The following is a 16,827-nucleotide window of genomic DNA, read 5'->3' as shown; positions in this document are numbered from 1 at the left end:
TCCCTGATTAAGCAAAGCTGAGGTAGTCATTAGGGTGACCAACATGTGGCCAATTACCCAATTTTTACAGCCGTGCCTGTAAGGAGCCTGCAGGGAATGGAGATAGACGTCCCTTGCCGTGTCTTCTTCTTGGTTACAAGGGTTGTTACAATAACATTTCTTCACTGTCTCGTTTATATATGAGTCATTTTATCCATCAATAGGACTGCAGGGATTATCTCATAGACATGTGGCTTTGCATAATGAATTGGTTCCGGAGTTTCTCAATGAACTGACAGGCTTTTTATTTGGTGACATGTTGGCCAGTGGCCCCCTAATGACTTTCGTTGGACACATGTATATCTGCAGGACTGGGCCCTGTACACTCCTGATTCTTACCCCCGGGACTGATTCTATTTCAGATCATTTGTATTGTCCTATGTCAGTGTACATCCACTGCCAACGGCCTTAGGGTGCCCACGGGATTCTCTGGCCAGGGTGGCTGCACAAATTGCTAGCCAGGCAAAGGCCTGTTAATACATTAAACCAGTGCTGTCCAACTGGCGGCCCGCGGGCCGCATGCGGCCCGCGACCCCCCTCTGTGTGGCCCCCCACCTGTCTGGCTGCTTTGATGGTTTACCTTTGAGTAAGCATTAAATGGTATCAGTACTGAGATTAACTGGCCCCCTGCATGGTTCTCACCTCAGATTCAGGCTGTAATCCCTCTGTATTGTTTAAATATGTAATCCCCTGTGTTGTTCACACCTTTTAATCTCTGCATTGTTCACCCCCTGCAGTGTTCCCACCTCAGGCTCATACTGTAATCACTCCCATTGTTCACTTCTTCACACCTCAGACATACGTACTGTAGGCAGAGTATGGCACATACAGCCAGCATAGGGCAGGTAGAGTATGGCACATACAGCCAGCATAGGGCAGGTAGAGTATGGCACACACAGGCAGCATAGGTCAGGGAGGGTATGGCACACACAGGAAGGGTAGGGCAGGCAGAGTATGGCACACAGGCAGGGTAGGGCAGGCAAAGTATGGCACACAGAGGCAGCATAGGGAAGGCAGAGTATGGCACACACAGGCATGGTAGGACAGGCAGAGTATGGCACACACAGACAGCATAGGACAGGCAGAGTGCTGCCTGTGTGTGCCATACTCTGCCTGCCCTATGCTGCTTGTGGAAGGTGAACCTGGCAGGGGTTTGTTGTGGGAGTTTGTTAGCAGTTGGAAATAGCCATTAAATGGTCCCAAAGGTGTGTAATTATGTGCTGGGGGTTGCTCTGCTATCCACAGGGGAGGAGGAGGCATATGGAATTTAAGGGTATATCTTAATATGACATAATTCTTTCACATATGAATGATGGTTGATATCCCCACAGTAAGGACTAAGCATTTGGGATTTTGCTGTGCTACCACCATTGTGAAAAAATAGGTGTGGTTTGAAGTGGGTGTGGTTTCAAAAAGGGGAGTGGTAAAAACTGGCTTCCATTAGCGGCCCTCCACCATGTATGCTAGAGAAATTCAGGCCCTCGGCACCGTAGAAGTTGGACAGCACTGCATTAAACCATGGACACAGATTAATTAATTGGTGTTTACAGGTCAACAACTTTAAGCACAGGCATAAGCAACAGATTACAGATTGCTCCATCTAAAAAAGATTGAAGGTGGCCATACACGGGCCGATAGTAGCTGCCAATATCGGTCCCTTAGACCCATTCGGCAGCTTATCGGCCCGTGTAGGGGCAGGAACAAGGGGCATGCCCGACCGATATCTGGCCCGAAATTAGCCAGATATCGATCGGGCAGGTTAAAAGATTTAGTCAGAACGGGGACCGCGTTGGCTTGTTGATGCCGACTGCCCCATTGCCACCAATATAATTCAATCGCTTGGCCCTGGGGACTACAATTTCCCCGATATCGCCCACCCCCAGGTGGGGATATAGGGAGAAGATTCACTCGCTTGGCAACCTCGCCAAGTGAGTGGATCTTCTCATGTATGGCCGCCTTAAGAGGGATATCCAGCAAGTGCAAAGGGTTATTTATTTGGCAGCCTCCAGTGGGTGTCGTCCATGAACAAGATCATTCCTGCTCAATTAGGGGAACAGATGGAGGTCCAACAACAGCATATCTCACCATTTACTTAGTACCCTTAGTCCAATACAAGAAAAACAAGTTCTGTCCTGTTTCTGAGCTACTAAATCTTTCCTAACCAGCCCTCCCTTTCTGCCCGGCAACCACCACTTCCAAACCTCTATTCCTAACCCAACAAAACTCTTTTTCATTTGCCCAACATGTAACCAACCCTCTCCAACTTATGATTCATCATCATGATCTTCTCCATTTTGTATTAAACCAAACACTTGTTTGTTTCAAAGACATGTTCTCCACCATGAACCACCACTTCCAAAGCCTCTCTTCTTAATGTGGACCTGTCAACCACACATAAAGCTGTAGAAAAACATGAAACCAAAATTCATTTATTTATTAGAAATGTATTTAAAAATCTCAGCTGTCAGTCATTTATTGACTAAGGCATAGAGACGGGACAGGCAATTACTTTCACTTTCCATTCAGCATTTCCTAGAGGTCATTGCATTTATGTATCCTGTACATGGGCATCAGGTGCCAGAGTATGGAGCATAAACAAGATTTTGGGATGATGCAAAGCTTGTCTTAATGACAGTGTTTACAAAATGGCACCTACCTGCTGTGATTGTGTACTTGCAAGGAAAATGGGATTTGTATCATTTATGTAGTGTAAATAAAGCTTATTTGGCTCAACTAACATGATACAAAGGGATTTGGAGTTATATTAAACAAACTCTTTTTTTATATAAATGAGCTGCCCAACATGGAACCAACGCTCTCCAACTAATGATCCACCATCATCATCTCCTCCATTATGTACATACCAAACCCTTCTTACTTTTCCAAAAACAAGTTCTCCACCATGTGACCACCACTTCTAAGCTCTCTTCTTAACCATAACAAGCTCTTCATCTTTTATATAAACATTCTCCCCAACATATAACCAACGCTCTCCAACTAATGATCCACCATCATCATCTCCTCCATTATGTACATACCAAAACCCTTCTTTCTTTTCCAAAAACACATTCTCCACCATGTGACCACCACTTCCAAGCCCTCTATTCTTACCCAAACAAACTCTTCATCTTCTATATAAACAGTCTCCCCAACATGGAACCAATACTCTCCAACTAATGATCCACCATCATCTTCTTCTCCATTATGTACATACCAAACCCTTCTTTCTTTTCCAAAAACACGTTCTCCACCATGTGACCACCACTTCTAAGCCCTCTATTCTTACCTAAACAAACACTTCATCTTCTATATAAACATTCTCCCCAACATGGAACCAACGCTCTCCAGCTAATGATCCACTGTCGTCTTCTCCATTATGTACACACCAAACCCTTCTTTCTTTTACAAAAACACGTTCTCTACCATCTCTACAGTTAAAGTGCTATCCCACCATCCACATAGTTCTAGCTTAGAAAGATCTGTAAATGACCGTAGTCTCCAGGATTGGGTGTGCAGGGAAAGAGACTGCTTCCTGAGCAGAAGATTGGGTGCAGTTCATACACTCAGCTTGCTCACACTCCCTTATATAGATGAGATAGATACCTATGAAGTTTCCTTTGACTCTGAGGGCTAAATTATGATTTTGGAGTTTCCCACTCAGGGCAGCAGAGTTTGATGGTAGCGGTAGATATGGTACATTCTGCATTTATATTCTGCGTAAGTCATTTATAGCTATAACTTAAAATTAGAAACTACATGGTATGCTGACATAGTATTAATGTTCGCTCTCCCTGTGCTGAACAAACAAATTCAGGCAGCTGTTCCCTCCTGTACCTGTAGCTCCTGATTACTCTCTGGTCATACTGAAATCATTATTATCCTCTATTTATATTGGTACAACATATTCTGCAGCACATTGCAAAGAATGTACATCATTTATGTCAGTCCCTCCCCCATTGGAACTTACAATCTAAGGTCCCTATCACATTCCCATCAGTCCCTGCCCCAGTGAGCTTACAATCTAAGGTCCCTATCACATTCCCATCAGTCCCTGCCCCAGTGAGCTTACAATCTAAGGTCCCTATCATGTTCCCATCAGTCCCTGCCCCAGTGAGCTTACAATCTAAGGTCCCTATCACATTCCCATCAGTCCCTGCCCCAGTGAGCTTACAATCTAAGGTCCCTATCATGTTCCCATCAGTCCCTGCCCCAGTGAGCTTACAATCTAAGGTCCCTATCACATTCCCATCAGTCCCTGCCCCAGTGAGCTTACAATCTAAGGTCCCTATCACATTCCCATCAGTCCCTGTGCCAGTGAGCTTACAATCTAAGGTCCCTATCCCATTCCCATCAGCCCCTGTCCCAGTGAGCTTACAATCTAAGGTCCCTATCACATTCCCATCAGTCCCTGCCCCAGTGAGCTTACAGTCTAAGGTCCCTATCACATTACCATCAGTCCCTGCCCAAGTGAGCTTACAATCTAAGGTCCCTATCCCATTCCCATCTGTCCCTGCCCCAGTGAGCTTACAATCTAAGGTCCCTATCCCATTCCCATCTGTCCCTGCCCAAGTGAGCTTACAATCTAAGGTCCCTATCACATTCCCATCTGTCCCTGCCCCAGTGAGCTTACAATCTAAGGTCCCTATCTCATTCCCATCAGTCCCTGCCCCAGTGAGCTTACAATCTAAGGTCCCTATCACATTCCCATCAGCCCCTGCCCCAGTGAGCTTACAATCTAAGGTCCCTATTCCATTCCCATCAGTCCCTGCCCCAGTGGAGCTTACAATCTAAGGTCCCTATCTCATTCCCATCAGTCCCTGCCCAGTGAGCTTACAATCTAAGGGCCCTATCACATTCCCATCAGCCCCTGCCCCAGTGAGCTTACAATCTAAGGTCCCTATTCCATTCCCATCAGTCCCTGCCCCAGTGGAGCTTACAATCTAAGGTCCCTATCACATTCCCATCAGTCCCTGCCCCAGTGAGCTTACAATCTAAGGTCCCTATCACATTCCCATCAGTCCCTGCCCCAGTGGAGCTTACAATCTAAGGTCCCTATCACATTCCATCAGTCCCTGCCCCAGTGAGCTTACAATCTAAGGTCCCTATCACATTCCCATCAGTCCCTGCCCCAGTGAGCTTACAATCTAAGGTCCCTATCCCATTCCCATCAGTCCCTGCCCCAGTGGAGCTTACAATCTAAGGTCCCTATCACATTCCCATCAGTCCCTGCCCCAGTGAGCTTACAATCTAAGGTCCCTATCCCATTCCCATCAGCCCCTGCCCCAGTGAGCTTACAATCTAAGGTCCCTATCCCATTCCCATCAGTCCCTGCCCCAGTGAGCTTACAATCTAAGGTCCCTATCACATTCCCATCAGTCCCTGCCCCAGTGGAGCTTACAATCTAAGGTCCCTATCCCATTCCCATCAGTCCCTGCCCCAGTGAGCTTACACTCTAAGGTCCCTATCCCATTCCCATCAGTCCCTGCCCCAGTGGAGCTTACAATCTAAGGTCCCTATCACATTGCCATCAGTCCCTGCCCCAGTGAGCTTACAATCTAAGGTCCCTATCTCATTCCCATCAGTCCCTGCCCCAGTGAGCTTACAATCTAAGGGCCCTATCCCATTCCCATCAGTCCCATCAGAATGTGTTGGCTTAGTAATTAGAGATGCAATGGGGCTACAGAGAATGATGAACAATGATGCCGGCTCTATAGAAATATTCTTTTGAATTAAATATTTTCAACAAAGCCTGAAATAATGCACAAAACTGCTTTTCCTCCAAAGCGATTTTACACCCATCACGGTATAACAAAGCGCCGGACGGATGGCGGCCGTTAGTAAAGCCCCGACGTATAAAGCTGTTTTGTTCCACTAAAATTGCCGTCATTTCTCTTCACTTCGCTCCCCGGCCATCAGTCATATTTAAGAATCTCTTTAAATAAACGCTTGTAACTTCGCGCCCCGCTTCGCTATCTATCCTCATTTTTATGGCACACTCCGTGTCTGTCAGCGCAACCCCTGAGTAATGAGGCGGCGTTCATCTGCGCTTTTATTGCAGGAAAAATACCCTTTTCTGCAGAAAATTCCTTTCCTGTAATCCAACAGGGTGACCTTGCGTCCTCTGCACAGGCCTCCTGATTAGACTGACCCCAGAGGGTTCTGCGCATTAACCTTATAGTTATACACAGTGATTATACGCCTCTTAGCGTTCCTTTCCCAGCGCAAATCTACCTAATGTGTCCGACTTTTGCTCGTAATTAAACTGCTGGAAGCCCCTTAGGGCAGTGATTATCAGTCCTCTCAGTCTTACTGGCCTTCAGGCTGGGCCCCCTTAGCCCATAACAAGGTTACAGATATATAGAAACATTGGGGTAACAGTCACCCCGCTATAGTTCCAGGGGTACCCAGGGCACAAATAAGCACTCACCCCAAATCCCCCCCTAACTGGCCTTCAGGCTGGGCCCCCTTAGCCCATAACAAGGTTACAGATATATAGAAACATTGGGGTAACAGTCACCCCGCTATAGTTCCAGGGGTACCCAGGGCACAAATAAGCACTCACCCCAAATCCCCCCCTAACTGGCCTTCAGGCTGGGCCCCCTTAGCCCATAACAAGGTTACAGATATATAGAAACATTGGGGTAACAGTCACCCCGCTATAGTTCCAGGGGTACCCAGGGCACAAATAAGCACTCACCCCAAATCCCCCCCTAACTGGCCTTCAGGCTGGGCCCCCTTAGCCCATAACAAGGTTACAGATATAATAGAAACATTGGGGTAACAGTCACCCGCTATAGTTCCAGGGTACCCAGGGCACAAATAAGCACTCACCCCAAATCCCCCCTAACTGGCCTTCAGGCTGGGCCCCCTTAGCCCATAACAAGGTTACAGATATATAGAAACATTGGGGTAACAGTCACCCCGCTATAGTTCCAGGGGTACCCAGGGCACACCCCCGGTCTGGCCAGTCCTACACTCACTCACCCCCGGTCTGGCCTCCTACACTCACTCACCCCCGGTCTGGCCTGTCCTACACTCACTCACCCCCGGCCTGGCCAGTCCTACCTCACTCACCCCCGGTCTGGCCTGTCCTACACTCCTCACCCCCGTCTGGCCAGTCCTACACTCACTCACCCCCGGTCTGGCCAGTCCTACACTCACTCACCCCCGGTCTGGCCTGTCCTACACTACTCACCCCCCGGTCTGGCCTGTCCTACACTCACTCACCCCCGGTCTGGCCTGTCCTACACTCACTCACCCCCGGTCTGGCCTGTCCTACCACTCACTCACCCCGGTCTGGCCTGTTCCTACACTCACTCACCCCCGGTCCTGGCCAGTCCTACACTCACTCACCCCCGGTCTGGCCTGTCCTACACTCACTCACCCCCAGTCTGGCCAGTCCTACACTCACTCACCCCCGGTCCTGGTCTGTCCTACACTCACTCACCCCGGTCTGGTCTGTCCTACACTCACTCACCCCCGGTCTGGTCTGTCCTACACTCACTCACCCCCGGTCTGGCCTGTCCTACACTCACTCACCCCCGGTTCTGGCCAGTCCTACACTCACTCACCCCCGGTCTGGCTTGTCCTAACACTCACTCACCCCCGGTCTGGCCAGTCCTACACTCACTCACCCCCGGTCTGGGCCTGTCCTACACTCACTCACCCCCGGTCTGGCTTGTCCTACACTCACTCACCCCCGGTCTGGCCAGTCCTACACTCACTCACCCCCGGTCTGGCCTGTCCCACACTCACTCACCCCCGGTCTGGCCTGTCCTACACTCACTCACCCCCGGTCTGACCTGTCCTACACTCACTCACCCCCGGTCTGGACAGTCCTACACTCACTCACCCCCAGTCTGGCCTGTCCTACACTCACTCACCCCCGGTCTGGCCTGTTCTACACTCACTCACCCCCAGTCTGGCCAGTCCTACACTCACTTTTATCTGATTCATAGAATTCTACTGCTCTAATATACATTTAACAAGTGGACTGAGTTTTACCTGCAACTTACTTGCTTTCAAGGTTAAACCCCCAAATGGCTGCCCTTTTATTGGCCCATTGGGATCACCTGACTGTGGCTGGGAAGGGTGGGAGCTACAACATGGAGCTGGCCCCTGCCCCTGTATAAACTATAGCAAGAAAGGGAAAGTTGTGCTCACCACTAAATATTACACCATTAGTGATAAAGCTGTGAAACTAACGGTGAGCACAACCCCCCCTGGGTTTGCTCCCACTAAGCCTGTAATAGTTAATAATGTTGGAGTGATAGTTAGCCCCTACCCATAACCAACCTGGGCCCCCGTATGATGTAACCAATATATATTTTCCTATATTCTGCCTTGGGCCCACACTCCTATAATATACTGTTGGGTTTCCCTTTTTCCTATTTACCAACTGACATTTAATGTTTCCACTCTTTTGTTTGTTCCCAGCTCATCCTTCATGAAAGATTCATGCGAGCGCTCCATGTAGCGTGTACAATAAATGCGTTTGTTTGTTCCCCAAATTCCTAGCTGTGCAATTATCTCGGCTCCGTTCCATCTGCCATTTGTGCGCTTTCCCCCATTCTATCCGTGTCTCACACTCACTGGCAGCCGCTTCCCTCTGCCATCACCTCCAGGCCATTAATAGAGAGATGGAACGGAGAGGGAGGAGAGCGGAACCCAGGGGTGCACTCTACTTACAGCTTCTTACTTACTCAGGCGCGTTCCATTACGGGCCGATTTAGGAACGGCAGAGCGGAGCGAGCGGCATGACATACATTTGTATTGTGTCCTACAGAATAGGGTTTCATTCTAACATGCAAGGGAAATATACAATGGATAATGTACCCCCTACTGTAAATGATAAGGATATTAGCAGTCACTGAGGGGTTCTGTGCCCATATAAAGGCACAAGGCTGCAGGCTGAGTTATACAGGGAACTCTGAGTATCACTCATGTATTATAAGGGATAATGTACCCCCTACTGTAAATGATAAGGATATTAGCAGTCACTGAGGGGTTCTGTGCCCATATAAAGGCACAAGGCTGCAGGCTGAGTTATACAGGGAACTCTGAGTATCACTCATGTATTATAAGGGATAATGTACCCCTACTGTAAATGATAAGGATATTAGCAGTCACTGAGGGGTTCTGTGCCCATATAAAGGCACAGGCTGCAGGCTGAGTTATACAGGGAACTCTGAGTATCACTCATGTATTATAAGGGATAATGTACCCCCTACTGTAAATGATAAGGATATTAGCAGTCACTGAGGGGTTCTGTGCCCCCCATATAAAGGCACAAGGCTGCAGGCTGAGTTATACAGGGAACTCTGAGTATCACTCATGTATTATAAGGGATAATGTACCCCCTACTGTAAATGATAAGGATATTAGCAGTCACTGAGGGGTTCTGTGCCCATATAAAGGCACAAGGCTGCAGGCTGAGTTATACAGGGAACTCTGAGTATCACTCATGTATTATAAGGGATAATGTACCCCCTAATGTAAATGATAAGGATATTAGCAGTCACTGAGGGGTTCTGTGACCATATAAAGGCACAAGGCTGCAGGCTGAGTTATACAGGGAACTCTGAGTATCACTCATGTATTATAAGGGATAATGTACCCCCTACTGTAAATGATAAGGATATTAGCAGTCACTGAGGGGTTCTGTGACCATATAAAGGCACTGTCAGAATGGTCCAATAGAATTGTTTTCCCATAGTTACTAATAAGCTTAATACAGTTTTTGCCTTATTGCAGAACAACACAGTAAATAGGGTGGGGGCACAATCTGCAAGGAGTCTGTATGGTCTGCCCCTGGCTGCGTCAGTTCAGCTGCTCCTGAGAGAGTTGCCCCCAGTGAGTGTGGAAGTAATAGGGACCTTAGATTGTAAGCTCACTATGTGAACGATGTATGATGGACTACGATGGTCTTTTTTCCACCCAATGTAACTATGTGTAATAAACTGCTGCAGTACATGTCAGTACTATATAAATTAAATATAATAATAACTTTAAAAACATTATTTTGGTGGGTTTACCCAATATGAAGAATTCAAGCTGTTATATAATATGTCATCATTTTTTTCCCAGAGGCCCCAATGAGTAGGGGAATGCCATTCCAGAAAGGCAGCAAAACTAAGGGGGAGAGGGGGTTCAGGATGAGTAGTGAATATAATGGAATGTTCCACTCAAGGGCGCTCTAAATATACATTCGCCAGTCTCTGTTCATTACATGTTTGCACTGTTCTAGTACAGAAATGTAATATTCCCAATACAAGAGAGCATTGTTATATTGTGAGTAGCAATGATTTGGTTCCTCGGCGTGGGAATGGCACTGTCACACTATTGGCTCTCTCCGTACAAAGCTGCACTTTACTAATTGAATCGCCACTTGGGCCGCACTGCTGTGCATCATAACGAGAGATTTATTGGGGGGGGTCTGCATGAGAACCTGAGGAAGGTCACATCACTGTCGGCAGAGCCGACTAATAAATCTCCCGTGACTTTATGGCGAGGGCTGCCAGCTGCTCTCATTGCTTTATGCATTTATCACGCAGGGAGATTGGCGGTTCCTGAGACATAGGAACACACACTCCATAGGCCTGGGCCAGTATATTCTGCTCGACGCCCGCAAACCGCAGCCATTCAGATCACTGATGGTTTTCTCTTTTTTTATTTACAGGAGAGATCCAAACAGGAGACAGCAGAAGTGACATGAGCGCTCTACACGAGAGCTCCTACAATTATCACCAGACTTCCCTTGGAATTTAAGACATTGGGGTGTCCAGAGTCTGTGCCCAAAGAGCAAACCAGAAAGAGACTGCCTCCAAAGTACTAGTCAAAGGGCACGTGGGAAAGAGGAGACCAAAAGAGCCTAGAAGTTAAAAAGTCACCCCAAAACGAGGACGACTGAGGTAGACAAGAGACTCCGAACCAGGAATAAGAGACTGTCTGGGAGAGAGCAACAGACTGCAGGTCTATAGTGAGAATCGAATGGGAATTGACTAATGGTAAATCATGGAGAGTGTTGATAGAGGAAAGGGAAATCCAGGAATTGGCAAACAGTGAACGGCATAGGGCGGTATATAGAGTTACTGAGAAACCCCCCCATTCAGTCTCTGACCAACCATGGATTCCAGAAGGCCAGTAAGAACCTGAGGTTTCAGGAAGAAGTAGAATCTAGAGCAGGAAGGCACAGAAAGGAAGGGACTTCCAATAGGGAACAAAGAAAAGTACTGGGGGCAGAATACAGTGGGGCAAGAGGCTTGAGGGATTTGTGAGAAAGAGCCGAAGTGTTGAATAAGATTGTGAATAAAGAGTAGGGCACAGGCCATTAAGGGGAGAACACTTGGAAAGGCTGTATAGACTAGAAAAGGCAAAAGTAGGACTGTTGCCCTTTGGGCCCAGAAGATGCCCCGGGCCTCTGATCAGGATGAGGCAGATGAGCTGTACCAGAATAACTCCCTATCTTGGCTGGCATGTGGTGCCCTCGCACTCCTCGCCAATGGATGGAGCATCTTAAGCTTGGCCAGCCGCGGGGGAAGCGGGCAACGGCCTCGTCCCTTGGAGCTGCTCCTTTGCCTGTTGGCTGGAACACACCTTCTAATGGCCGCCATACCTCTGTCCCTTTTTTCAGTTGTTCAGCTGAGACATAAACATTCCGGGTACGAGTGGAACGAGGGACTGTGCAAGGTGTTTGTTTCCACATACTACACCCTGGCACTATCTACCTGCCTCACAGTGGCCTGTCTCTCTTACCATAGGATGTGGATGGTACGGTGGCCAGTCAGCTACAGGCTTGGTGGTGCCCGGAGGCAGGCACTACAGGGGGCATTGGGAATTTGGGCAGCTTCTTTTGTGCTTTCCACACTGCCCTCTATTGGGTGGCATGACAACGCCCGGCGCTTCTACACCCGCGGCTGCCACTTCCTGGCTAGTCGCATTGGCTTGGGCTTTGGTCTGTGTTTCCAGCTTCTGCTTCTAGGAGGAGTGGGGACAGGCCTAGGATGTTTGGGAGTGACTATATACCATGCCTGCTGTTGCCCTGCGTCAGGGCAAAGAGGAGGGGCAGGGGAAGGCGGGGTGGAGGGCAAGATAGAAGTTCCAGCCATTGTGGTGCAGGATGCACAGGGAAAGAGACGTTCATCACTGGATGGATCAGAGTCACCGAGGACAGCGGCGCAGGTCACCGGACTGGTTGGAGGCATAGTTCTCCTGTACGATGCACTCACTGGATTACCCATACTGGTGAGCCTTGTCAGAACTGTGGGTGTGCTTGCTATGGGGTTCTCTTCCATTCTCTTTCTCTCTCTTCCATTCGCTTTCTCTCTCTTCCATTCGCTTTCTCTCTCTTCCATTCTCTTTCTTTCTCTTCCATTCTCGTTCTCTCTCTTCCATTCTCGTTCTCTCTCTTCCATTCTCGTTCTCTCTCTTCCATTCTCTCTCTTCCATTCTCTTTCTCTCTCTTCCATTCTTTCTCTCTCTTCCATTCTCTTTCTCTCTCTTCCATTCACTTTCTCTCTCTTCCATTCTCTTTCTTTCTCTTCCATTCTCGTTCTCTCTCTTCCATTCTCGTTCTCTCTCTTCCATTCTCGTTCTCTCTCTTCCATTCTCTCTCTTCCATTCTCTTTCTCTCTCTTCCATTCTTTCTCTCTCTTCCATTCGCTTTCTCTCTCTTCCATTCCCTTTCTCTCTCATTCATTCTCTTTCTCTCTCATTCATTCTCTTTCTCTCTTCCATTCCCTTTCTCTCTCTTCCATTCGCTTTCTCTCTCTTCCATTCTCTTTCTCTCTGATTCATTCTCTTTCTCTCTCTTCCATTCTTTCTCTCTCTTCCATTCTCTTTCTCTCTCTTCCATTCGCTTTCTCTCTCTTCCATTCACTTTCTCTCTCTTCCATTCTCTTTCTTTCTCTTCCATTCTCGTTCTCTCTCTTCCATTCTCGTTCTCTCTCTTCCATTCTCGTTCTCTCTCTTCCATACTCTCTCTTCCATTCTTTCTCTCTCTTCCATTCTCTTTCTCTCTCTTCCATTCTCTTTCTTTCTCTTCCATTCTCGTTCTCTCTCTTCCATTCTCGTTCTCTCTCTTCCATTCTCGTTCTCTCTCTTCCATTCTCTCTCTTCCATTCTCTTTCTCTCTCTTCCATTCTTTCTCTCTCTTCCATTCGCTTTCTCTCTCTTCCATTCCCTTTCTCTCTCATTCATTCTCTTTCTCTCTCATTCTTCTCTTTCTCTCATTCCTTCTCTTTCCTCTCTCTTCTCTCTCTTCCATTCTCTCTCTTTCTCTTCCATTCTCGTTCTCTCTCTTCCATTCTCTCTCTTTCTCTTCCATTCTCGTTCTCTCTCTTCCATTCTCTCTCTTCCATTCTCTTTCTCTCTCTTCCATTTTTTTCTCTCTCTTCCATTCCCTTTCTCTCTCTTCCATTCCCTTTCTCTCTCTTCCATTCTCTTTCTCTCTGATTCATTCTCTTTCTCTCTCTTCCATTCTCTTTCTCTCTCTTCCATTCGCTTTCTCTCTCTTCCATTCTATTTCTTTCTCTTCCATTCTCGTTCTCTCTCTTCCATTCTCTCTCTTTCTCTTCCATTCTCGTTCTCTCTCTTCCATTCTCTCTCTTCCATTCTCTTTCTCTCTCTTCCCATTTTTTTCTCTCTCTTCCATTCCCTTTCTCTCTCTTCCATTCCCTTTCTCTCTCTTCCATTCTCTTTCTCTCTGATTCATTCTCTTTCTCTCTCTTCCATTCTCTTTCTCTCTCTTCCATTCTCTTTCTCTGGGCTCTTCCACCATGTTCTTCCTCTCTCACATTCCTTCCCTTCTTGTCCGTCCCAAAGTATGGGAGAGGCTAACATATACTGGTGAAAGGAGTAAAAGAAGTCTGCCCATCTCTGGCCTTCCCTGACCTAAGCTACCATGAACATGAATGTCTAGCATCAGCCATTGATCCATTGTTGACCGGGTCCTGAGGGGTGTGACTACAGTGGGTGCAGGGGATGGGCTACTGGGCCCATAGGGTAACAAGGTTTTGTTCTTTCCCACAATAAAACTACAATATAAAGTGGCAGTCCAACAGATATGCACACAGGGGTTATAGAATGTGAGTAAATAAAAGGTTTGGGGCGTCCGTGTTGTAATTATCAGGCATATAGGATCTGTAACTGTGCTGGCCCCGGGGGGGGGGGCAGTTGCACAATTTGCACGAGGCCCCATAGTTCCCTAGTTGCGCCGCTGTGAGCCATGTCAGGCAGCCAGAGGCTATGGGTGAAGCAATCTCCAGTTCAGGGATAGCAGTGTCAGTAGGTAACCAAGAAAGAGAAAAAATAAATAAAGGCAAACTTTCCCTTTTATTATGAACCCTGTGATTAAAGACCAGGCCCTTTGCCTCTCTCCTACCCCAGGGAGCCATAGCGCCTTATTATTTCTTCCTTGTATCCTTCCTCCTCCGCACCGTCTCCAGCTTCTCCATCACTCGTCACTTTTATCTGTCTCTTTTCATCTGTCCTTTGCTGTCTGCTCGCTTAACCCCTTCTCTCCCGCTGTTCCCTCTCTGCTAATAAGGATCTCCCTCACCTTCCTGTTTGTCTTCCCTCTTCCTTCTGTTCTTTCATCCCTCTCCAAACGCTGCTTACCAGGCTTTTCAATTATTTTAACAATTAACGTAATAATCAGTTTCTGCTAATTAGCCGTTCGGAGGCAGCTGCCGCTGTGTCCCAATTAACCCATGCTGTGCTGCTTGCACCAATAGGACGCTTGGGTTTCAGAGCACAGAGAAAAGAAAGATGGAGCCCAATGACGAGAGGGTCCCTTCTCTAGGAACATGTGGTACATAGAGGCCTGTGCAGAATCTTGCACTACCAGAGCCTGGCATGAACCCAGAGCATGATCTGCAGAGTTAAAGAAGACGGGGCCCTGGGCAGCGCAGGAAGGCTAGGGCCCAAACTATCCAGTGTAATAATGAGAATACGTCCTGTAATGCCAGGGGCTCGGGGCAACTGCCCTCTCTGCGCTGCCCTAAAGCGGGACCTGGCCAATGAAAATACGGAATATCCAGAAAAGCATGTACAGCAAGTTCATGGTTAATATTACCCAAGCTTTGCACTGACAGTATGGCAACCCCAACGCCTCTCTGTGCAGCACTTTAAAGGGGTAGTTCACCTTTAAATTAACTTTTGAAGACCAGTGATCCCCAACCAGTGGCTCGGGGGCAACATGTCCCTCCCCAACCCCTTGGGTGTTGCTCTCAGTGCCCCCAAAGTAGGGGCTTATTATTGAATTCCTGGCTTGAAGGCAAGTTTTGGTTGAATAAAAACCAAATGTACAGCCAAACAGAGCCTTCTATAGGCTGCCAGTCCAGATATGGGCTACCAAATAACCAATCACAGCCCTTATTTGGTACCCCAGGCACATTTTTCATGCTTGTGTTGCTCCCCAAGTCATTTTTACATTTGAATATGGCTCATGGGTAAAAAAGGTTGGAAATCCCTGATGTAAACAGTGATATTTTGAGACAATTTGCAATTGGTCTTCTAGCAACCAGGCAGTAATTAAAATGAGAGATGGGAATAATAACAGGCGAAGGACTGAATAGAAAGATAAGTAATTAAAAGTAACAATAACAATAAAATTGTAGCCTCCCCCCCCTTTGTGACCCCCAAATCTAGAAAAAAGGAGAGCAATTGCAAAGTTGCTAGGAACAGAACATTCTATAACTTAGTATTTAAAGGTGAACCAACCCTTGTAAGAGCATGGAGTATAGAGAGCCTGGAATGAGCACAGACTAATATCCAGAGCATGTGTAAGCCTGGCATCCTATACGGTCTGGCATGTTGCATGGGCACAGACTGACACCACCCAAGCCCAAGACACCATTTTGTGCTGGGCTGTGTGCTCCCTCAGAGATCAGCTGACAGGAAATGATGCAGCTCTAACTGTAACAGGAAGTAGTGTGGGAGTAAAGGCCAAAACATTGGGGCCTAGCATGCATGTGTGCCTTGGCTTGTTTGTGTGCACTGTGACTCCTATGATCCCAGGGGGCGGCCCTTAGTACTTAAAATGGCAGTTTTCTATTTAGGATTACCCAATGGCACATACTACTAAAGTATATTTTATGAAAATGGGTTATTTAGATAAAGCAGGGTTTTACATATGAGCTGTTTATGCAATATATGTTTATAGAGACCTACATTGTTTGGGGTATAGTTTTTATAGCCTCATGTAACGTTGTTTAACTGTATAGTTATCTGTGTAAGTTCCTACTTTGTGCCAAACTATATGCTATATATATATAGGCATATCCCTTCCTGTAACTGGTAGTGGTGTTGGCAGCTGCCATTTTGGACCTTGTCACTATCACTCCAAGCCTGGGTCCAGGTGCATGCCTACTGGAAGCCGCTGTGTGTTCCCGGCCCAGCCTGCATGTTCCCGGGGTCCATCACTATTTACGTTAATGGATATGAATACTCAGTCTATATACATTCAGGCAAATAGATTGCGCTGTATAAATAGATCCGCTCGCATGGAGAATGTTTTTTCTTCCTTTTCTTCAAAGACAGACAGGGATGTACTAAAACCATTAGTTTTGAATTCCGTCGAATACCAAATTCTCCATAAAAGATTTGGCCAAGTAACAAAACAAAATGGAGGTCTACCTTGCATATTCAAATGTTAATATAAAAAAAATGTTGTGTTCAGTTGTCAAAGGCTGTAAAGTAAACTGTAATGGTCTGGATTCGGTTTGGCTGAACGGTTAGGATTAAGCGTATAGGATTGGGCCAAATCCCCAACTGAATTCTAGATGTGGT

At 47.1% G+C, this 16,827-nt stretch overlaps 1 protein-coding gene across 1 annotated transcript in view; it reads left to right on the top strand.

The window, feature by feature from the left end:
* gpr162 (G protein-coupled receptor 162) overlaps nucleotides 1–16,827 on the top strand; it is a 42,339-nt gene that overhangs the window by 5,179 nt on the left and 20,333 nt on the right. Inside the window, exon 2 of the mRNA XM_002941682.5 lies at nucleotides 10,718–12,282. Coding sequence (XP_002941728.1) covers nucleotides 11,446–12,282 — 837 coding nt within the window. The 5' untranslated portion in view covers nucleotides 10,718–11,445. The remainder of the gene's footprint in view (nucleotides 1–10,717; nucleotides 12,283–16,827) is intronic.

The sequence above is a fragment of the Xenopus tropicalis genome, chromosome 7, assembly GCF_000004195.4.
Source record: "Xenopus tropicalis strain Nigerian chromosome 7, UCB_Xtro_10.0, whole genome shotgun sequence".
Taxonomy (NCBI): domain Eukaryota; kingdom Metazoa; phylum Chordata; class Amphibia; order Anura; family Pipidae; genus Xenopus; species Xenopus tropicalis.
The sequence above is the reverse complement of the archived record's forward strand: the minus strand, read 5'-3'. Positions and strand labels throughout refer to the sequence as shown.